Here is a 24,242-nt window from a genome sequence, read left to right as displayed (position 1 = left end):
GTTTCAGATAACTCATTATTTCCCAGGAGACCTAACTCCTTTGATTAATAACCTCAGCGACTGGACAGTTCTTCCTCTGACTGAACTATACTCTTTGTCCTGCACTTGTGGGCGGGGATTTTCTTGGGAGAAAGTACTGAATAAGTTAAATGTCTCATTCCTCATGGAGAATTTGAAATATTTAAAAATGTATCTAATGTGCCTCTTACCGTTTTCTCCCCAGTTTTTTCGGCTGTCCTGAGTATGTCATGGTTGGGAGTCCCTCAAGCATCCTTGTCACTATCTGTCATTTTCCCTCTCTGAGATGGCCATTGGAAGCAAACTCGTCCAATAATTGAGGATTGGGATGTTTAAACTATTTTTTTTTAGTTTGTGTATTTATTTTGAGAGAGAGAGAGAGAGATAGAGAGAGAGAGAGAGAGAGAGAGAGAGGAGAGACAGAAAGAGAGAGAGAGTAGGGAAGGGGCAGAAAGAGGAGGGGAGAAAGAATCCCAAGAAGGCTCCGTGTCGTTCGCACAAAGCCCAATGCAGGGCTCAATCTCACGAGCCATGAGATCACGACCTGAGCTGAAATCAAGCGTTGGATGCTTAATGGACTGAGCCACCCAGGGACCCCAAGGACTAAGATGTTTAAATAAATCACAGCATAAGACAATACTATGTAGCCTTCATAATCATGTTTTGAAGACTATTTACTACTATAAAACTATTTACAACTTGTCAAGTGGAAGAGGGGTGCTGTACATGCAACAGAGCCCGATTTCATTAAAAAATACACACAGAGAAGTGAAAGCCCAAGACATGCTAAAATATTAAGAATGGTGCCATGGCTGCTTTCGAGTCTGTATCATGATTTGTCCAAGTTTTCTACAGAGAACATGTATGTATTTTTTAATCGGAATTTTTTTTTGAAAGAAAGAAAACAAAATAAAAAAGAACACAATGCTCATAGAAGCCATGGAGTTGTTCAGGTATATATTCTGATATTGCAGAATAGAGGGGAGCTTGGCACCTCCCTCCATGGATGTTTCATTTTCCAATTTCAGATCTGGGTTTCTGGCAGATGAACCCCGCTGTTGATTAGCGTTGTACCTGCCATTCATCAGAGCCCCCGGGGGTTGTTTTCCCATGTGAATTACTATCTCTTTGGACTCTGGCAACTGGCATTGGGGGCAGCCTGTCCCAGAAGCACAAGGGCGGGGTGGGGGGTGGGGGGAGAAGGGAGGGGTGCCTAGGTCACTCTCCATGTGAGTAACCTCAGGATGTTTCCATAGTGTAGTGATTCCATAGTGCAGTGTTTGCCTTGCGCAGTGTCCATTCATCAGACACAGAAGTGACCTGCAGAGGGCCTGGATTGGCTGCAGGGAGGCCAGGCACTGACAGCCGCCAGCCCATCTGACAGCCACTCCACCCCGAGGTCCTACGAGCTGTAAGATGCAGTAACATTGGTTTGTGGAAACGAATAGAACCCTATTTGGCAGCTCTGCAGGGTGCTGGGTCCTGGAGATGGGGGGAAGCTTAGCAGCCTGTGAAAAGAATATAAATGCCTCTGTGTGCAGAGAGTGGCCCTCTGAGGAGGAACGGGCCGCCCCTGCAGACTATCATCCCTGCCATCTCTTCCTAAGGAAAGGCCTCTGGGTGTCAGAGCCTTGGGGAACACGCAACACATGCCTTTCCCACTCTCTCCTTCTGAGAACTCTTTAGGGCCCTGCAGTTATTGGGGAGGCAGAGGAAGGGAGGTCATTGGAGGAGGCAGATGAGGCCGTGCATGGAGGCAGAGGAGGGGCACCTGGGTGGCTTAGTTGGTTGAGCGTCTGACTTCGGCTCAGGTCATGATCTTATGGTTCATGAGTTCGAGCCCCGTGTCGGCTCTGTGCTAAGAGCTTGGAGCCTGGAGCCTGCTTTGGATTCTGTGTGTGTGTGTGTGTGTGTGTGTGTGTCTCTCTCTGCCCCTCCCCTGCTTGTGTGCACATGTTCTCTCTGTCTCTCAAAAATAAATGAACATTAAAAAAAATTTTTTTTTTTGGGGGGCGCCTGGGTGGCTTGGTCGGTTAAGTGTCCGACTTCGGCTCAGGTCATGATCTCACGGTCCGTGAGTTCGAGCCCCGCATCAGGCTCTGTGCTGATAGCTCAGAGCCTGGAGCCTGTTTCAGATTCTGTGTTTCCCTCTCTCTCTGCCCCTCCCCTGTTCATGCTCTGTCTCTCTCTGTCTCAAAAATAAATAAACGTTAAAAAAAAATTAAAAAAAAATTTTTTTTAATTTACAAAATTTAAGGAGGCAGAGGAACAGCCAGGGAGTCAGCTCCATGGTACTTGGCAGTGGGGGAAGGTCATAGAGAGGAGGCGGGAACTGTTTCCTCAGACACAGCAGATGGGTGCTGAGACAGAATCTGCAGCTCCCAGGCCGTTTCTTAGTGTCTTCTCTGCAGAGATGGATTCTCCTTTTTGGGAATAAAACTCTGATTTAATTTCTGTCCTTTCTTTCTGGGGGCATATTGGCTGGACTGTACCAATGGTTCATTTAACTTTTCTTTAAATTCTTTTCTTTTAAAAAATTTTTTAAAAACATTATTTATTTTGAGAGAGAGAGAGAGAGAGAGCAAGCAAGGGAGGGGCAGGGAGAGAGGGACAGAGAATCCCAAGCAGGCTCTGTGCTGTTAGCACACAGCCCGATGTCGGGCTCAAACTCACAAACTGTGAGATCATGACCTAAGCCGAAATCAAGAGTTGGACGTTTAACTGACTGAGCCACCCAGACGCCCCCAACCCTTTAAAAAAATTATTATTCCAAAAGATAGTCCAAAGTATACTCCTTAAATTTGTAAGACCCATGAAGCAAATAGAAGCTCAGCACATCGGTGCTTCCTTTCCTGATGCCTAATGCACTAAACAGATGATAAACTTTGTTCTCTCTTTGCAGTGTGGACACACATACCTTCTAGGATGAATAACCCAGAACGTTGATCTCCCAACGCTTCTGCTTGTTAACAATCTTTACCTAAGTCTACATTCTTCCAACTATGAGTCTCTTAAGCTAACTAAAGTAACATTGAAAAAAAGCCCTTAGATCTGGAGGTTATAGGAAAAGTACAGCTTAGTAATAGTTTGGATAATTTCAAGCAGACACAGCAGTGCTTGACTAGGATGCTCCCTGGGGTTAACATAAAGCAATCTCTTCATGTTGAAAGGGTTTGCAGGTTTCATCAGGAAAGCAGTGTTTGATTTGCTATGTAAGAAGTTAGAGCACGTGGGTCTAGCTCAACAGTGTTTATCACGATTTTCTGTTCATATGTCTTACTCGTCAAGAGATACCAAATGGTGCGCTCAGCGTTGCAGGGGAAAGTCGGGGTGGGGTGCTCCTAAGCACAAAAACAATAAAAAAAGATGACGTCCTTGCTTTCATAAAGCTACGGTTGCGATGTGAGGTGCCCCTCTTTTTGGCTTTTTGCGATTGGTTTTATCCAGCGAGAACCCTAACGGCTCATTTCCACCCTTCAATTCAATATCCTCATCGAGAGCTGATGGGAAACCTTGCCGAGGCTCTCTCTTCTTCGCCTCTCCCTTGTCTCTTGGCTCTGTTCTTTCAGACCCCAAGTTTCCTTATCGTCTTCTCACAAAGCCACTACCGTTACCTGCTGCCAGGCTCCACGCTTTGTCCCTTTGCTTCGGGCCTGAGCTGAGGCTCCAAGAGGGGCCGGGCTAGCGTGCAGGTGTGCGCATGCGTGCATGTGTTTCTGTGTGTGTGCCCCCCCGCCCGTGCAGATCGGCTGGTACTTACATAGTTCGAGGCCAGGTCCGGGTGCAGGTAGTCAATCCCTGTGAAAAGAGCACCACAAGATGAAAGGTTAATACCTGCCACTGTGTCCTCCGGAAAGTTGCTCAAAAAAGTACCCTCCTGGTGGGGCTGGCGCCACGACAGTTGGACGGGGTGAGCCCCTGTGCCTTAGTCCCAGGCTTGCGTTTCCGTTCCCGAGTGAGGGTGGGGCGTACCCACCAGATGCGTCAGAGGGGCGAAGCCAGTTAAAGCTGGGGCCCTGGGATAAGACTTTTGACATAAATGTCAGTACTAAGGGGCTTAGTGGCTGCAAGATGGATGGTTCATCAGAGCAGCGATCTAAGATTTGTGAAAATCCTGACATTTCCAAAGCACCGGCAGACATTTCTTTTGAAATGAAAGTGGCCCTGGGGAGGAAAAACGATTATTATTTAACAGGGTACAGACAGCCATGGATTAGGGGAGCGTCCTCTGGCACGGAGATAATAAGAGGAACACAGGCTGTGTGGGAAAAGGCGATTAGGCAGAGAGCAAATGTCTTCAGATGAAGTGTCCTGGGTGGGAGCTGATGCTTGTCTCTGCGGAACGTGGCTTTCCAGGAAGCCTGAGACTTCAGCCTCCCTGCACCAGCCCTGTGCTTTCTCCTGGACGTGGCCTGTCTTGTTGCCTAAGATTGGTTATAAGGGTAGAATTAGGAGCACCGGTGCATTCCATCACAGGTGAACCTCAGCAAGCACGTGGAAACTCAAGGCCACACTGGAACTCTCGTCCAGGTCTGCGGAGCTGTAGAACCTTTGCAACAGTTACACCTGAACATCTGGCCCTTTGCAAAACCGGCCAGGTTCCTGCACCACCTGACATAATGGTCACACGTGTAGGTTTTGGAGTCAAAGACCCGAGTTTGGATCTCAGCAGTGCTGCCAGCTGGCCTGGTGACTTCAGGCCAAGTGCTTGGCCTCTCTGAGCTTGTTTTCTTCTCCACCAAGTGGGGGTGTGATCAGTGGCATTAGCTCCATTGACATTCAGTAGCTCTGTTGGGGTTGCCATATTTAAAAGCTAGAGGTATCACTCAGTGCCTCCGATAGGTAGCAGCTTCCCTGCAAGCACACTGAGGCCTGGCTGCTGTTACAGCTTTGCCCCATGTAAAAAAGAACCAGTATCAGGATGTTTATCTCAAAAAAAGAAATCTTCCTTTGTTTTCTTTTGGTTACGCAAGAAATTTCTGGACTGGGAGTCACCATTCTACAGAACATATGTTACATTTTGCTGCTGATATTTTGACATGTGAAGGGTTCAAATGGCTGCCTCCTAAAGTCTAAGAGAGTATAGCCTATCACTTACCACCCACCATCCTCCTCCTCTTCCCCCCCCCCCCCCCAACGACTGTGCAAGGACAGGGGTTAGAAGATTCAAAGACTAGGGGTGCCTGGGTGTCCCAGTTGGGTAAGCGTCCTACTTCAGCTCAGGTCATCACCTCACGGTTGGGGAGTTTGAGTCCCACATCGGGTTCTGCACTGTCCGTGCAGAGCCTCCCTGGGATTCTGTCTCTCCCTTTCTCTCTGCCCCTCCCTGACTTGTGTGCAATCTCTCTCTCTCTCAAAATAAATAAATAAACTTTTTTTTTTTTAAAGAAGATCCAGAGACTCATATTTTAAAGGTTGCAAGCCCTGTCCTGGACCTTAATTCAGAAATAGTCCCTTTCAGCTGTGGGATGGGTTGAGGATGAGCACAAACTATGGAGACCAGCAGATCCAGTTATCCTCTAGGCTCAGACACTATAATAATTGTGAGGCTTCAGCCAGGCGGCATCATCTCCCGGAGCTTCCGGTTCCTCATCTTTGAAACAGGAATATTATGTACCTTGCAAAGCAGCGTTCAAGATGAGGGCCGATTCATTGAAAGTGTTTAGCATGTAGTAAACACCCGATAAGTTATATTTACGGTCATCACCCTTAATAGCATCACCTACCACATCATTAGAGTCCTGTGGATAATTCAGAAGAGCAGAAATAGTTTTAAAAATCTCCTTGGTCTTAGAATATTGTGTTGAAGTCAGATTGTTGTACATATTTGTTGCAGTTGGTTATGGTTTGTGAACTCAATGTCAGGCAAAATATTTTGTAACATATAGATAAGTTAAACATAGACATGCACACAGAGAATATGTTTCTTGTCTAGCAGGGGGTCAATTTTTTTTTTGGCATAATTATACTTCTTAAGCTTATTTCTTTAGTGATCTCTACACCTCACATGGGGCTGGAACTCCAGACCCTGAGATCAAGAGTTGCATGCTCTGCTGATTACGCCAGTCCGGGAGCCCGGCATAATTGTCCTTCTATTCATGCTCATACTGTGTAAGAAGATCCTGGTGTATGTATAGCCACACCTACACCTCGGGAAAGCCAGCTACAAGCCTCCCGCCCAGACACTCTGAGGCAGAAGCATCCAGTACGCACAATCCCAGATGATACACCTCCCCAACAAATCAAGCTGACTTAGACACCTGGGTATTTCCCCTGAGGGGGTGCACTGTTCTTGGAAGAACTCCGATACGAGGTCGAGGTGCAGAACGGATGGAGTGAGCTCTTATTCCATGCAGGGAGTCAGTTTTTATTTTTATTAAAAAATTTTTTTTTCTTTTTTCCAACACTTATTTATTTTTGGGACAGAGAGAGACAGAGCATGAACGGGGGAGGGGCAGAGAGAGAGGGAGACACAGAATCGGAAACAGGCTCCAGGCTCTGAGCCATCAGCCCAGAGCCTGACGCAGGGCTCGAACTCCCGGACCGCGAGATCGTGACCTGGCTGAAGTCGGACACTTAACCGACTGCGCCACCCAGGCGCCCCCAAAAAAAATTTTTTTAAGGGGCCCCTGGGTGGTTCAGTCGGTTAGGCATCCGACTTCGGCTCAGGTCATGATCTCATGGTTTGTGAGTTTGAGGCCCGCGTCTGGCTCTGTGCTGACAGCTCAGAGTCTGGACCCTGCTTCTGTGTCTCCCTCACTCTCTGCCCCTCGAGAGAGAGACAGACAGACAGAGCGAGCCAGCAGGGTAGGGGTAGAGAGGGAGGGAGAGAGAGAATCCCAGTCAGGCTCCAAACAGTGCGAAGCCCAATGCGGGGCTAGAATCCACGAACCGTGAGATCGTGACCTGAGCTGAAGCCAAGATTCGGACGCTTAACTGACTGAGCCACCCAGGGAGTCAGTTTTTAAAACACAATTCCGTGTTCTGATAGTGCAAGTCGTCTGGATCAGAAATTTTCTGAGAAATAGTAGTCTATTCTCTGTGAAAGGAAAATATCAAGGCAGAGAGATAAGAGACCTGAAGGAAATTAAAATTAAAATAAGATAAAATTTGCCTAATTAAAATGAAGGATCTTGAATTAGGTTGAGGGGAAGACTAAGTGTTAAGTCAGAATAGATACAGTCTTTGGTCTAAGAAAGAAGAGATTATTGATAGAACCATGAGGGATGACAGACATGATTCAAAAAAGAAACAACGAACTAAATGAAGCATGAAAATAACGGTCTGGTAATTAAAGAGTATTTTAATATTTTTGTATATTTGATTATCTTTTCAGGTGGAATGTACTGAATACATTTTCTCAGTCAGCTCTTATTTATGTTTTATTTCTTGTATTATTAATGTATTCATTTTTATTCTTCACTCATTGGTTTATTTCCAGCAGTGAATGCCGGGCACTATGTAGGTCCTGGAAAATCATAGACTGTGTAGACACAGAATCTGAACTGTTCAACTATGTATGGCTCCCAGTCTACAGGGGGGACCAGCTCATTGCCAGCCAATCACAACGCGCTGTGGTATGCAAATGACAATTACTTGGCTATATTTTACATTAGTATCCTGTCATCAGTGTCAGCGTTTTGAGAAAGTCTAATCCACAATAGTCCAAACTCTCAGGAAGCTCTGATGGTTCTGGAGACCTCGGGGAATTACCAAGGAGCTCCATGTACATATTCCTAGTTAGAGTTCCTAGTTAGTAGTTTGGTTGAGACGTATAACAATACCACACACCTCCTTTGGAGGTAGGTGTGTTTTCTCTTCTTTCATCTGAGTGGGCTACAACTGCTTCTACTGATAAGATGTTGCATGACTTTCAAGGCGAGGTCAGAAAAGGACAGACATCTTCCACCAGTTCCTTTTAGACACTGGTCCACTTGGGGGAAGCCAGCTGCCATGGAAGAAGCCCATATGTCGGCCCGTGGTATGAAAGGCTCAGCTGAGCTACAGGAGCCAACGTCAACGGCCAGCTATGGGAATGAGCCATGGACGTCCACCCTAGCTGAGCCTTTGGATGGCTGCAGCCCAGCCAACATCTGCCCACAACTGTCTGATAAACCTCGAATGAGAAGTGCCCAGACTGGCTCTCCCTGAGTTCCTGTGCCACAAAATCATGAGCAAAATAAAGAGTTAATCTAAGCTGCTAAAGGTTGGTGTCATTCGTTACACAGGAATAATGACTGGAACAGATACCCCAATGGCCCTTCTGAGAACCATGACACCCAAGTTAGGGGAGAAAGCACTGCTTTCCTATGTGATGCAGACTTCTAACTCTCTTGGGAAAGTGTGGCTGACTGCCTGGTCCTTAGGCTTGGACCTCCACTTAAAAGGAGGAGATCCCACTCACAAAGACCCACCAGGGGGCAGAGCCAAGGGGTGGGCTTCAAGCACTGAAGATGGTGGTTCAGATCAGTTTGGGTAATTTTTTGTCTCCCTAAACCTTAGTTTCTTCATCTGCAAAGTGTGGGTAATAGTACGAATCTTAGAGGATAATTGTGACTGTGTTTCTAAATTGTCAGGCAGTGCCTAGTACACAGTGAGCACTCAAGAAATGTTAGTTTCCATTATTATTTCAGCTTGAAGTTCTCTCTGACCCTGCCTCCCTGGCCCTCAGTCTTACTTCCTTGGCTCCATCTGATGTTGACTAACGGCCTTGACTCCTGCCTTTGCTGACCATCTTTGACCCCGAAAGCCTGCACCTGTCCTGAACTGTGCCGGTGATGGCTGGTGGCTCCTATCCATCTCTGTGTCTTGTTATGGCCACATCCTGTTTTCCAGCTCAAGTTTCCAACGTGAAACAACTCTATTTGCAACAAAGGGGCTGAGTTGTTATCATTACGTGGGGTCCTTGCTGACATCTACATACATGCCCGGAACATCAGAGCAAACCCTTAAGAAATGCTTTCTGCCCCTTTGAGCCGCAGCTAACCGTGGAGGTACTCTCCTATTGATGTGTAGTGTATGGAAATGACATTAAGTTGCATCGAAATGAAAGTAGGAGATATGTGTTTTAAACGTTTGTTTTGAGAGAGAGTGAGAGAACACAAGCTGGGGAGGGGCAGAGACAGAGGGAGAGGAAGAATCCCAAGCAGGATCCGTGCTATCAGTGCCGAGCCTGACGTGGGGCTGGATCCCATGCCCGTGAGATCACGACCTGAGCTGAAATCAAGAGTCGATGCTTAACTGACTGAGCCACCCAGGTGCCCGAAAGCAGATATTTATTGAGCATGTATTGAGTCATTGGATTTGGCAGAGAGGATGTTGGCCCAGTTCTGAGTTGTGCAACCAGAGAGCGTAAATGGCTTTTAAAACTGAGCTGTCTATAGATTGACTCTTCCACATGCAGATAATCGAACTATTTCCCATGGAGGCCAAAATAAAGAGCCAAAGATTATAAAATATGGTGTTTATTTTGCTCTTAGGTATGAAGGTCAGTATCTGTGTCTGTCTTTACCTTGGTTGGGAATGATATCTTGCTAAGCAAATATCTGGGAAATGATACCATACCATCCACTGATGCTCCCGGCCTCACCATAGTGCTTCCCATTCTAGGTGTTAGGGCAGAGGTGCCCAATGACACGGTGACGGCTGCTAAGCATCGTCCTTGTTGCATAGGAGGCCACTCGTGTCTCAAATGTGTTCGTCTTGCTATTCCACAGCGGATTTCGAGAACGGCTTGGTAGTCTTTCTCTTCTTCAGTTACCATACTGAATAAGCATGCGCTGAATTAAAGACGGTCACAAATCCTTTGTTTCTTTCCACAGCCAGGGTGTGGAACCTATTCCCCCTCCTCTGGGATCTAGCCCTGAGACCATTCATCCAACAGAAGTGGCAGAGTGATGCTTGCTCATTCCATGTCCAGCCTACAGGTGGCCTGGAAGCTTCCACTTCTCATTTCTTAGAATGAACATTGGGTCCCTAAGCCATCTGTAAGAAATCCAACCACCTTGCTGGGGAGACTGTGTCGAGAGGAGAGGTCCTGGCACTACGTGGAGCGGAAGGGAGGCCGAGCCATTTGAGCATCCCAGTCAAGCCTCCAGTCGACACTGGCCCCAGTTGCATTCTGACCCCAGCTGCGTAAAAGACCCCAGGGAGACCAATAACAGAACTTTCCAGCTGAGCCAGGTCAACCCACAGAACTGTGAGAGAGAACAGCGGGGTGGTTGTGTTAAGCCACTCAATTTTGGGGTGATTTGTTCTGTAGCAGTAGATGACCAAAAGAGTGGAGAAGTTAGGAGTTTAAATGGGGGTGGGTGGGCAGAGAGTTCAGTTCTGGGGGGATTCCCAAAGGCTACTAAAGCAGAAGAAATAATATCAAACAGTAAACTCTGCTGAGACTTTCTTTCTAAATTTTTTTTTTAATGTTTATTTTTGAGAGACACAGAGAGAGAGAGACAGAGCATGAGCGAGAGAGGGGCAGACAGAGAGGGAGACACAGAATCCGAAGCAGGCTCTGGGCTGTCAGCATGGAGCCCGATGCGGGGCTTGAACTCATGAACTGCGAGATTGTGACCTGAGCTGAAGTTGGATGCTCAACCAACTGAGCCACCCAGGCGGCCCAACACTTTCTTTCCTAAAGGGTTTGGCTTCTCAAGCCAGGAAAGATGGATCAGAGTCAGGGCTCATCCTCCCCCTTTCTTCCAGTAAAGAAAGAATTCTGACATGGGCAGCACGGGCTGTTGGAATTTTTGTAGGAGCAATGGGCCTGTCTGTGGCTACCGCAGTGCCACTTTTAGGGTGCCCCTCGAGTCCCCCAGATGCTGTGTGATTACAATATATCCTAGGCAGACTTCCCCCAAACGTAGGTGCATCTTTCTCCCGGGTGAGCTGGCTTAGCCACTTTTGGTTTCCAAAGCATTGGGAAGGAAGAAACAGTCATAAGCTCCCAACATCCAAGTTCACATGCGTACTTTCTCCTGCAGAGCTCCTTTCTTCTTGTGAAAGCCCTCGGCCACCGGAGAAAGCTTTTACATCCACTTCAAAACCTCTCACACATCAGAAAACACGAGGCATTGTTTTTCTGTGGATATTTAATGAGCCTGTGCGAAGACAGCACCAATTCTAAGCATGCCGGCTCCCTGTGTCACCATTAATTTGGCTTCAAAGGCTTGCTTTGGAGAGCATAGTGTTCTTTGAGGCGCTTCAGAAGGGAAAGGCTCCATTGTTTCATCTCTGTATAGGCTTTCTGTGTAATTGCGTCAATATAGCACAGCCACACAGGGGAGCTTTTCCTGGAGGATCCAGGCAGCTGATGAAGGACAAGAGTATCTCCCCAGTGACATGACCGCAGGGCAGAGATTCTCCAGGACCTTGGCAGAGCCAAGGACGCGTATAGTTACAAAAACACCAATTCATCAAACGTATTGGTTTTTGTATCACAAACTATAGGAAATAGTTTGTCTGGCAGGCATAGGGGGTAAAATAACATCTTATAGGGGGCATATGTCATAAAATGTTTTCAAAGTCTGCTTTATCAGGGTTCATTCTGAAAGTAGCAATAAAGTCGAAATTTCTCCAGACTCCAATCCTGTTACCAAAAAGCTATTTTGTGGATGTAAAACCACACTGTGTAATAGAACTTTCTGTGATGATAGTAAAGTTGAATTGAATTTCAGCAGCTGCTAGCTAGCCCCTTGTGGTCATTGAGGACTTGAAATGAGGCTAAGGTGATTGAGGAATTGAATTTTTAATTTGATTTGGCCTTAATTAATTTAAACTTCAGTGTAAATTGCCACATATGGTCAGTGGCTATTGCACTAGACTGTGGATCTGGAGAAATAGATGATAAACACAAGTGGGTTTAGAAGATACTGGAGGTAAGGTATAAACAGTGGCTCAATAAGAAATTACAGGTCAGTGATGGTCAGTTTTCCTTCATTCATTTTTTTTTTCTTTATTAATCCAATAAATATTTGTTAAAGGCATCCTGAAGTATGAGGACCACTGATCTGGAGAAAGGGAAGGATTTTGCCACAATATAGATGGTGGTTGAGTTTAGCAGCATCTCCAAAACAGTGAATCTTTCTTAAAAAAATTTGTTTTAACATTTATTTATTTTTGAGAGAGAAAGAGAAAGCAAGCAGGGGAGGGGCAGAGAAAGGGAGACAGAGAGTCTGAAACAGGCTCCGCCCTGGGAGCGCAGAGCCCAGTGAGGAGCTCAAACTCACAAACTGTGAGATCATGACCTGAGCCGAAATCAAGAGTTGGACGCTTAACTGACTGAGCCCCCAAACAGTGAATCTTTTATATTGCAAAGGCATGCAAAGACACACTTGCTTCCAAATGATGCAAAGGCTTTGAAATACTCACCATCATCCATAATTCCAATAGTGACACCTTTCCCTGTGTATCCCAGCTCCCAAGCTTCTGCCACATTCAAATCAAGGCCAGGAGTGCCATCGGCTTGCCCTGTGTTGATCTGGTTCAGGAATTCCAAAGCAGAGAATCTTGTTAGTCTGGTGCACCTGTCTAAATGTTTGCAGGGCCAACTCAAAGGCCAAGTCTTCCAGGAAACCATACTTCCGGATGTTTCCCCATGCACCTCTTCCAGCCTTCTCCCTCCATTTTTTTAAATGTACATAATTGACGTTTCTATGTTATGTAATTATGCAAACACAGTTTCAATCCCTCTATCTCTTGCATTTTAATGTTTATTTATTTTTTGAGAGAAAGAGAGAGAGAGAGAGAGAGCGAGCATGGGGGAGGGGCAGAGAGTGGGAGACACAGAATCCAAAGCAGGCCCCAGGCTCCAGGCTGTCAGCACAGAGCCTCATGCGGGGCTTGAACTCGTAATCATGCCCTAAGCCTAATCAGACACTTAACTGACTGAGCCACCCAGGAGCCCCTCAATCCTTCCATCTCTTATGATTGGATTGCTATCCTTAAACTCCTTAAAGCTGCTATTGCAAGAAACTCTCCAATTTGGAATTAAATGCTCACTCTTGTAGTCCTTATTTATACCTCATATTTTCAATTTAGCACATACTTTCTTGGATTATTCTTATTTGAATGTGATTTCCTTGCTCAATAATGATGTGCTTTGCGAGAGAGAGCACATCCTATTTACCTTTAATTTCAGTACCACCACACCAAATCTTGCTTAAAAATGTCTGAGGAACTGATTAAAGATAGTTGGTTCACTTTTAGTGCTTGTTCTAATGGAGGAAAACAGTCCTTTCCCTAAAAAAAATTCAAAAAAGGAAACAAAGGAATTCCAGATAAATAGGTTCACTGCCTTCTTTTCATGCATCTTTGTCCTGTGCAGATTTTCTCAAAGATGAGTTGTGGAAACAGCGCAGTCAGAATTTGTATCGGCAGAAGCCCACAGTGACCCGTTGCTAAAATGCTGTGTGGATGTCATTAGCGCTTTTTGCAAAAACGACTGGTCTTCCAGGCACATGTTAAGATTACACTCTCTATTACTTTGGAAGTTCGTAGAATGCCCACGTGACTGGTTTTGGCCAATGGAATGTGAGCTCGGGCGTCATTTGTCACATCCAGGCAGAAGCCTTAGGGCGCCAGTGTGTGCCCTGCTCCTTCCCCTTGTTGAGGTGCTCTTGAGAGCAGGGGTCGAGATGGAGCTGAGATGGAGACTGGGTCCATGAGGAAATAGGAAGTGTTGGACGTATAGTGAGTGGGCAACAGCTTCAATTTGTTAAGCCAGTGTGATTTGGGGGTTGGTTGTGATTGCAAGACCCATGGTAGCCTAACCTGATTAACACACAGAAGCCTTTTTCACTTGCCCAGATCAGATTTGTGGGATTCCATGCCAAAAAGCCAAGGGCACAGTCGAGCTGTGAAGATCCAAGAGGTAAGTTGTGATGCATTCCCATAAAAGTATCAGTCCACAGGGCTATAATTTAGTCTTCTTTCCTGCTCATCACCTTTTGATCTTAAATAAGGTGAAGCATCACTCGTATTTTAAAATTACTCACTCCTTTCCCCTCAAGATGGCCTGCAGATAGATTGGTTTAGAGGCTCTGAGTCTCTTTTAAATATAACCCAACCTGTCCAAATGGGCCATGGAGGATGCTGGTGGGCCAGAAAATATTCACTTCACCTGACAGATTGGACCCCCAGGCCTTGAATCCTGAATCAGTGAAGCACCATGGATGTGACTTCCTGCCATTATTTTAGGAAGAACTAATGGATGCTACTTTCATTGCTTTGGTCTTTGAGCTCTCTTGCTTGTCCCTTGTGAAGTCGCCTGATTCTTTCTCTTATGCCTGTGGTTTCATTATGTCCTCCCATCACTCTGCCTGTTGAAACCCTTGGATTACTCCCCCTAGACCCTTGACTCAACTTCTGCATGATTTTGCAAGTCTCCCCTCATGCACTGGTGTGCCTTTTCAGAGTCTGGGGCAATCTGATCAGCAGAGATCATGGCTATTTAGCAGTTCCAGAAGAAACAGATTAGGGAACATGATGTATGGGTGGTGATAGAAAATCAATATGTATCAGAGGGGACAGAGAGGTTCATGGAGTCAGATGCTGGCTGACATTCCATAGAATAATGAGAAAATAGAAATGAGTCTTTTATCCAAAGTCTCAAGGTGGGAAATGTTAGGAATAATATGGAGATGCTTACCAGATACCACTGCTTTGTAAAAAGAGGATCATTCATGTTGATGTCAATCTCATTGATGTCTCTATACCCCCGCTTCTTTCTGTCAAATCCTTCCTGCTGCAAGGCCATCTTTACCTGAAATGACATATTGGCAGAACACCTGAATATCAACCTGAACACCTTCTTCTGGAATTCATTTCCATGAACTCAAATTCCATTTGTACATAAGGTGTTTTCTTTTTTTTCTGCAGAAGCCAAGTTCATCTCCTGTACACTCTGCTCTCTATGATTATTTTCTGAAAGCATTTGCTCCTCTCTGTGCTGAATACATTGGCCTTGGTGATGCCTCAAAGTGAGTTTCTTTAAAATGAGAATTCGACAGAGAAAAGTACTCTCAAGGAAGGAAAGGTGGTAGGGGTTGTTGAGGGAAATAAACAAAGCAACCCAATACTTCTATTAAGTAAGGAAGCTTGATGTGGATTCAGGGAGGGAGAGAGTGAAAACTGCATGGATTATTTTTCTGGAAGGCTTTCGAGCCTTTATGTTTGTTGACAGGATTGTGCTGTCACATTTGGGAATCAGCCAAAACCAAAACCAAGACTGAACCAGACCAAACCAAAACCAGACCAAAAGAAAACCTGCGTGGAGAGCCAGCTAGTTCATGGCAGAGCTTTCGAAGGTAAGTGAGGGATCTTTGAAAAGAAATGGATGATTCTGCCATCCTGGCGATGACAATACTTCAATTTTTGGAAAGTCAGACAGGACCCCAAGCCCTTGGATGGAAATGAAACTTAGGTGCTGAATTGTTCAAGCAGGTTCCTAGACACAGCTAGACTTTGTCCCATTCACGAAACTTACCTTCACTTGGGCAATAATGCATTTATCACCCAGTGGCTGTGGCCAGTCTCTGAACAGCTACAAACTCAAGGACTGTGCAAATGTAGAAAAGGGTGTGGGCTGAATACGTAGTTTTAAAATTATATTTTGCTGCCCAACATCCATTTCTTCGTTTCGCAAACATCCTCAGTGTATTTGGGGGACTACCTGGAGTCCACTAGGTTCTGCATTGGTGGGAGTGAAATGTGAGACACCTTATCTGCTGCAAAGAAATTACAGGCTCTCTCTGCCTCAGGGGAGCCCCAGTGGGTATGGATTTGCATCTTGGGAAAGCAATGTGAGGGGAAAAGGAGCCCTTGAAGGCTATTTATTTCCTAGGTTCACTCCCCAGACCTTCCCTATAAAAGCTTCTTGCTACAGTTCCACAACCCGACCCTGGAGCTCCCCCAAGACTAATCTTTTGGCCTCTCACTGATTGGGAGCTCCCCATACCATTCCAGGAAATTCTCTTTTGCTTAAGTAATCCAGAATTGATTTCTGTTGCTTGCACTTGAGAACTCTGATTGGGACCAGGGAAGACAAGAGGACCCATGTCTACAGTGATGGTAGGGAGGGAAAAATGGAGGGATCATAAACGTGGCTGGAAACCTCCCTTCCCTTGCTGTCCTGGAATGTGCAGGAATGCTGTAGGAGAGTGGTACTTCATTTCCTTCTACACACTGACATAGGAAACCTGGGGGCTCGTTTGCCAGAAAATCTTTAATTCTACCAGAAACTCTGTATGTGTAGAAAAGAAGTGGTAGGTGTGGCATTTGCTCGATTCCTTGGAAGTATTCCAACAACAGATACTCACTTTGGCACATAACAAATATTTGGAAGCATGGGATGGATGTGTTTTCTTTTTTTTTAATTTTAATTTTTTTTCTATTAGAAAGAGAGAGAGAGAGAGCACTCATGAGTAGGGGAGAGGCACTAGAGGGAAAGAGAGAGAGAGAGAGAGAGAGAGAATTCCAAGCAGATTCCATGCTCAGCACAGAGCTCAATGTGGAACTTGATCCCATGACCCTGGGATCATGACCTGAGCTGAGATCAAGAGTCAGAAGCTCAACAGACTGAGCTACCCAGATGCCCCACGGATAGATATTTTTATAATGGCAAAAATCTAGACATAACTAGTGTCCATCAAATGGAGAGAAATTATGATTCAAATATACATGCGTTTATATGTATATGATGTGTATTTTCTATGTATTCTATATATGTATCTTCTGAGAAGCAGATGCCAAGATGAGATTAAATACACAAGGTTTTTATTAGGAGAGAAAATGCAAGACACTGCCATGCAAGCTTGACCCCGTAAAGGAGAGCATGAACAAGGTTGGGCAAAAGTGTCCTCAACTGCCCCATAGTGTAAGGAAAGTGTGACAAGTCTGTTGGGGTTCCAAAGTCGACTTTCAGAGGAACCCTGTGTCTCCCAGGGATGATCCTGCCTCAGTGCTCCTGCTATGCTCAGTGACTGGCTGGAACCGCCTGGGAAGCATGGCCTGTTGCCAACACAGTGACAGATTTCAGAGTGCAGCAGCTGGGGTGCTTGGTCAATTACTCTCCTAGAAATCAGAGGTGTGCTCTGTGTATCCTCACAGCTGTCACAGAACAGATAGAAGATAGACCTACCTACACACACACACACACACACACACACACACACACACGTTTATGTAAAAAGCCATAGTGCACCCCTCTTAAAACGTTTCTTTTACTATGGACTCAGGTATTCAAGGAAGAGGGGTAAGAGTGTCACTTTCACTTGGGAAGGAGCCTGAATTCGGTCATTGCATCTTCCCATAGTGGTCCTGAGTAAGACCTTTATCTGCTCTGCTCATTCATGGTAAGCCTGGGTTGGCTTCCGTTGCGGGATTCCCATCATATTGGATTCGTTGTCATGACTGATTTTGTTGAGGTAGCGTTGTTCCATTGCTAGGGTCTTTGCTAAGCAAAAGTAGCTGCCCTGTGGATGCTTGAAAACTCCCCTTTGGAGTTGCTGATTCTCAGCAGCATAAGAACAAGCAGACCCACATCGGATTTCATCTTTTTTTTGGTAACAGAGCAGGAATGGCTACGACAATAGCACTCCAAACTTAATTAGACTGAGTGCAGTCTAATGAAAAGACTTAAAACTCATTTCCATAAAATTAATTTTTAATTCCATAAATTAGGTTTTAATGGAGACCAGCGATGCTTTGGAACGCTGTGCTCTCTGGACACCACCCCTCCTTGCTGCTCAGAAGTGCCGAAGCATGATGTCGGTGTCTGCAATCTTGTCATTTAGTGTTACTGAAAATTAAAAATCCTAAGACTGCAGACCTTTCTGAGCCTTTTAGTTGATGTTCACGTCTTCAGTGAAGATCACAGTTACAATACCAAGACAGAGAACACCTTTAAAACATATATTTTTCTTGTTATATGCAAATAACTGGAGAATATGTATTTTTCCCCACAGTGATACCATGGACTACCATAAATTGCTTTCTTTTTCTGGGTTCTTGTCCAATGTTAATTTTCATTTAAACCTAATTTTTACATAAGAGTAATTGAACGACAGATAGAATTCTGCATTCTTTCTTCACTAAGTAGTGTACACAAGGATTTTAATATGCTTCTCTAGAGCTCTCATAAATTAATTTTTAATAGCTACCTAAATATCCCATAGAATAATGTGCAATAATTTACCCAATGATATCCCTCTTACTGGTCATTTGGATTGTTTTCTACTATAATTGAAATTTCCAGTAGCAGAAAGATGAGATTATTAACTATTTTTAAAGACCCCTGGAGGAGATTTCAGTGTTATAACCCCTCGTGTGATAAAACAGTTAATATCAGAGAAGTATTTCCTGGTGTTCAAATTCCTTCCGCACATTATAACTACAAGGTTACTTTTATTCTCTCTTTCTCCTCCTCTGAATGTAACCTTTCACACACGGTACCTTTCATTACCACTTCGATGTGGCACCAGTGGCCTGCAACTTAACCATAGCTCCTTGCCTTCTTGAAAAATAATGTACAGTTAGCTTAGGTATTTCATTTTAGACTGCTCATCCAAGTTGTCCATTGACCTAATCATTTACATAGATGAACAAGATAAGAAAGCAAGAGTGTTTGTTACTGGGAATTATTTTATTAGAAATGAAGAGATGGATATTCTGCAATTCTGGTTCAACTTTTAAATCTTAATTTGACATCCATGCTTGAACAAGTTTTACTCTAGAAACTCCCCCCACTTCCTTCCTTCTTATAGTCTTTCTCTTTAACGAAGAATTTTCAATCAACAAATGTGTTTGTACATCTACAATGTGCCGGTTACAGATCATTCTAGGAGGCAGATACTATCCCTGCACATTTGCCTTCTATTTTAGAAGTTTCATTAACAAGGTACTTTCACTACATATAATCTTCTCAACAAGACTGTGGGGAGGGTATGGTTACAACTGAGGAAAGGAGGGTTAGCGGCCATTGTTCAGCTGTTGAAAACATGGCGGAGTCACGCAGGCTGACCAATTCTAAATCCTCTATACTTTCCACCAAGCCACATTGCCTCTTGCTAAGGCACGGAACACAGTCAACCTTCCAGTATCTGGGACAACTTAACTGTGGATCTGACTCTCTGAGGATCAGGGTCTGGATCACTCCCCCGCTGGGCTGATAATTAAACAGCTGCTAATTAGCATCTACTGTGGGGGCAGGAGAGGGGCCAGGAGAAAGACGAGCAATATGGGAAACCTGCTTCCAAAGGGTGAGACGACTTCGCTGGGAGTGAGTGTGGGAAAAGAAACAAAACACAAAACTGACATGTTTGTGAAAACGCTAAAGTTTTAAAATCTATGATGCTGTAGATGTGTTACACCATTATTTTGTGTACTACCAAGAATTATTTTTATGTACCACCTTCATGGGTTAAATTGTGTCCCTCTGAAAGATATATTGAAATCTTAACCTTCAGTACCTCAGAATGTGACCCTATATGGGAACAGGGTTGTTGCTGATGTAATTAGTTAGGAGGAGGTCATACTGGAGGAAGATGGGCCCCTAATCCAACATGGCTGGTGTTCTCATAAGAAGAGGACAGACAGACACACGAGAAGAATGCCACAGGAAGACATAAGGACACACAGGGCAAAGCCATGTGAAGAGGGAGGAGGCAGAGAATGGAGTTATCCTTCTACAAGCCAGAGAACTCCTGGGTCTACTAGAAGGTGGAAGAGGCAAAAGGAGATGGGCTGCTAGAGATTTCAGAGGGAGCGTGGTGTCCCAACACCACGACCTCAGACTTTTGGCCTCCAGAACTGTGAGCGAGTTAATCTCTGTTGTATGGGGCCTCCCAGTTTGTGGTATCCTGTTATAGAAACTAATACAACCACTAAGAATTGAATTCAGCCCTAGGAGATTACTACGACTCCTGAGAATGAAACCATGTCACGATGCTTCCTTCTCATTTGTAAACTTCATTTTGTACAGGAAGTGCTCTTGTAGTCCCATTTGGACAAAGACTTCTTCAACCACGTATAACTTTTGTAAAAAAAACAAAAAACAAAAAACAAAAAGAAAAAGGGAAAATGTTAGGAAATACATTGGTTAGGATTTTCCTAAACTGTTGCACATTTGGAGCCTCAGAATCGTCCACGTCTGTGTTTTCCTACGGGATGTCATCCTCCGTGCCGTCGAGCATGTTGGTGATCAGCATTTCTTGAAAGAGTGCTCCGCTGTTGCCTCCAGGATTTTCTGCTAAATTGCCAACACCTATTCTGCATGTTTTGATGCCCCAGCCTAAGGCAGTACGATGTCCTCACTCTTGTCATTTGCCAAGAGCGGTTGTAAGACACGTGCATAAACCCATGCATTTGAGAACAGGTAGCGTGTGATCGTTTTTGCTTTTCTCGATTTTCTGATGGCAAACTTTTGAGCAGTTAACAAAGTGGAACTTCTCAAAGTTTGCCCCACCCCAGGACCGGAGTGAACTGGGTAAGGGTCATCTGTGGAAGCCAAGAGGTTTTGTAGAAAGAGCTCTGGATTGTGGTGCCGCAGAGGTGGGTTTGAGACCTGCATCTGCCCCTCCTAACTCTGTATCTTTGAGCATAATAGTGATATTTCTGAGACTCCTTATCACCGGAATGAGAGCAACTACTTCTGAGGGTTCATTTGAGGAATGAGTGGCCTCAACCTCTGTGGAACACCTGTGAAACACAGCTCTGGGCACACAGTAAATGCCCACATATGTCAATTCCCCTCCCAGCCTTAAGCCAGCTCACCTCTACCTGGGGTGCACACCAGGTCACCCAGGGAGCTTTAGCAATCCCCACACATGGCCCACGCTTGGACCCAATCAGACTCTCCAGGGGATCCCAATCTGCCCCAAGGTTGACACTGTCCTGGAGGCCAATTTTCTTCCCCTGTAGAATGCCTATTTCCACTCCTCAGAATTGTGGGGAGGCCCTGGTGGGATCCAAGCTGTGAAATCCTCACTTGGTAGAGAGATCTGCAGATGGGAAGCCTTGGGGCCATCACCTCCCAAGGCTAGGAGGCAGGGAGATGCCCACTCCCCTTTAGCAGCCAGCTCTCCCAGTGCCTGTCCTGCCCTCCTTCTTGGTTCTTTCTCTGTGAGAGGACATGGTCAGATTGGGTCACTTACTCTCTGATTGGGCAGGACATCCAAATCACCCACGTGAGCTGCTTCTTTGACTAAATAAAAATTGTTGTTTTACTTTATTTATGTATTTATGTATTTACTTATCTTTAAGTTTATTTGTCTATTTTGAGAGAGAGAGAGCAAGCATGAGTAGGGGAGAGAGAGAGGGAGAGAGAGAATCCCAAGCAGGTCCCATGCTGTCAGCGCAGGGCCAGATGTGGGGCTTGATCTCATGAGCCATGAGATCATGACCTGAGCCAAAACCAAGAGTCAGATGCTTAACCGACTGAGTCATCCAGGCACCCCCAAAATTGTTGTTTTAAAATGGAGAAGTAGGAAAGAAGAAAAGAAAAAACATAATTTCACACCCCCAACCTCCTGAGAATCCTTGTTGACATTAAAAAAAAAAAAAGAAGGTAACACATGTGCATGGCTAGAAAATTAAAGCAGTACAGGGGAAGGGAACGTTTCATCCCCCTCTTTCCTTCCTTGCTCTCAAATAGTTCTCTGCTCAAAAGTGGTCACTGTTCATGACTTCGCATGAGTCCTTCCAGAAAATGTTTACATGTTTGCACTAATACACATACATAGAAAGACGAGGTTTTTAAAATTGTTTATTATTTATTTATTTAAAATAAAAAAATGTTTATTTATTTTTGAGAGAGAGAGAGTGCATAAGTTAGGGAGGGACAGAGACAGAGAGAGGGAAACACAGAATCTGAAGCAGGCCCCAGGCTCTGAGCTGTCAGTTCAGAGCCTGATGTGATGCTCAAACCCATGAACTGTGAGATCATGACCTGAGCCAAAGTCGGACGCCTGACTGACTGAGCCACCCAGGTGCCCCAAGAGGGAGTTTCTTTTTTTAAAGGAGTATATTTAGCATGATTCTTTTGTAGTGTAGTGGATTGAATGTTCCCCCCAAAATATATGTTCCCCCAACTATATATCCCCACAAATTGTATGCTCACATCCTAATCCCTGGAACCTGTGAACGAGACTTTGAAAAAAGAGTCTTTGTAGTTGTAACTCAAGATCTTGAGTTAAGACCATTCTGGATTATCGGGATGGGCCCTAAACCCAATGACACATATCCAGGGACCAGTGTCCTTATTAGACTCACACTGAGGAGATGCATACACAGAGAAGAGCAGAAGGCCAGGTGAAGGGGGAAACAGGGCCTGAAGTAAAGAGCCACAGCCCATGAGTGCTGGTGGCCAATAGAACCTCCAAGAGGCAGGGAAGGACTTTCTTCCTCTGGAGCCCCGGAGCAGCACAGCCCTGCAAGCTGATGGCCTTGACTTTGGCCTTCCATCCCCTAGAACTGTGAGAGAGTAAGTAGAAGTTGTTTTAAGCCACCGAGTTTGTGGTAATTAATACAGTAGCCATAGGAAACTGATACAGTGTCGTAAATTTGAAACGTGTGTGTGTGTGTGTGTGTGTGTGTATACACATATACACACTTGTGTGTGTGTGTGTGTATACACACACGCACATATACACAATATTGATGGATAATATCCATATGTTTGGTAAATATATATAGATATATTTTATAAAATGTAACCAGTGGATTTATATGTATAATACCTACATGTTATCCGTATATGATACCTATAATACCTATGTTATAATATCTACATCTGTTCTAATATAGATATGACATCTGGTAGTATCTCTTTTAAATTTACTCCAAAAAGATCAAGAAACATCTGCTGTTCTTCATGAAACATATGGATGGCTGTCAGACAACCTAAGGTGGCTACCCTGACCACCCAGGAATGTGTCCCTTAAGAACGCCAGGGAGTTGTGCTGTGGGTCCTGGCTGAGAACTGGTGGAGAGTGGAACTCTAAGACCTGCTCTGGTCCTGTGGAGCATCCGACAATGCCTCTGTGGGGGAAGCAGAGGGTCCCAAGCTTGGCCAGCGGCACCATCACCTGGAGGGGGGTGGTGGTGGGGAGTTTGTCAAGAGTCCCTAGAGGTGGGCCTGGCCTCAGGGTCTCTTCAAGCTTTCCAAGTGCCTGATTCCTAAGCTGAGGCTGAGGAACTGCATGCTGGGGGCTCCTCCCCCTCCTCGCTCTTGTCCCAGTTCTCACACTGCTCAAACCATAGATGAGAGCAAGGGACAAAGCATCTATGCTTCCAGAGACCACACCAAGTGGTCTCTGAAAGAGAACAAACTCACATCTGTAAGATAACACAGCCCATCTACTCCTTGAAAAATCATCTCTCTGGATTCACCTAGTGCTAGCTGGGAGGGGCAGGGACGGCAGGCTGGGGAGGTGCGTGGGCGGGCATCAAGGCTACAGCAAGGTTTCCAAAGAATGTGGATCTTCTGTTTATTAAAAACCTCTTAATTTGCACACGAAATGACCTAGCCTTTATTATGGGCTGAGGACTTTTTTTTCCCTTGATAGGTTAAAACAAAACAAAAATAGCTGTTCCAGAAACATCACGCCCAACATGTTAGCTAGGACAACCGTGGGCGGGCTTGAAGATGCGTCCACATGGGGCGCAGGATTAAGGCTGAAGTCAGAAGGCTCCTCTGGCTCCTGGCCTGATCATCCTCCCTGGTGTCAATCTCCTGGGTAGGAGAGAAGAATTCAAGTCCTTTCTGATGTGTGCTTACAGAGTCAGTGGCCAACACGGACAGGCTCTGTTCTTCCTCTCATGAGATGCCAGAGGCACACTGGGGGCTTTCCCTTCAAGCTTTGAGTTGCTGGGGGGATTTGAAATGGATTGGGCTGGGCTTCATCTCCTGGAAAGGACGATATAGCTTTACTTCTATTTAGATAGAATATTGACTTTTATTCAGAATAAAAGGTTGCAGAAAAGGAGGCAGTGTAGCATTGTAGATGAGAGATTGGTCTTTGGCATAGGCAGATGTAGGTTACGGGCCCTGATGTATCTGCCGCTCACCAGCCGTGTGATCTCATGCAAGCTGCGGAACCTATTTAAGGCTCAGTTTGTTCACCTGGAAAATGGGGATGAGCCCTGATACCAACTAACATTTATTGAGGTCTGGCTGTGTGTCAGGAGGGCTTTAAGTATTTCATGTACATAATTTTCACAACAACCTCAAG

At 45.1% G+C, this 24,242-nt stretch overlaps 1 protein-coding gene across 1 annotated transcript in view; it reads right to left on the bottom strand.

Annotated features, from left to right (window-relative positions):
- The window catches only part of PCSK2 (proprotein convertase subtilisin/kexin type 2), a 272,390-nt gene that overhangs the window by 115,117 nt on the left and 133,031 nt on the right, over positions 1–24,242 (bottom strand). The window contains exons 3-5 of the mRNA XM_015063231.3: positions 14,663–14,776; positions 12,385–12,493; positions 3,779–3,816 (exon numbers count right to left, since the gene is read on the bottom strand). Coding sequence (XP_014918717.2) covers positions 3,779–3,816; positions 12,385–12,493; positions 14,663–14,776 — 261 coding nt within the window. The remainder of the gene's footprint in view (positions 1–3,778; positions 3,817–12,384; positions 12,494–14,662; positions 14,777–24,242) is intronic.

This window comes from Acinonyx jubatus, chromosome A3 (assembly GCF_027475565.1).
Source record: "Acinonyx jubatus isolate Ajub_Pintada_27869175 chromosome A3, VMU_Ajub_asm_v1.0, whole genome shotgun sequence".
NCBI classification, from domain to species: domain Eukaryota; kingdom Metazoa; phylum Chordata; class Mammalia; order Carnivora; family Felidae; genus Acinonyx; species Acinonyx jubatus.
This window is presented reverse-complemented; position numbering and strand designations above follow the sequence as displayed.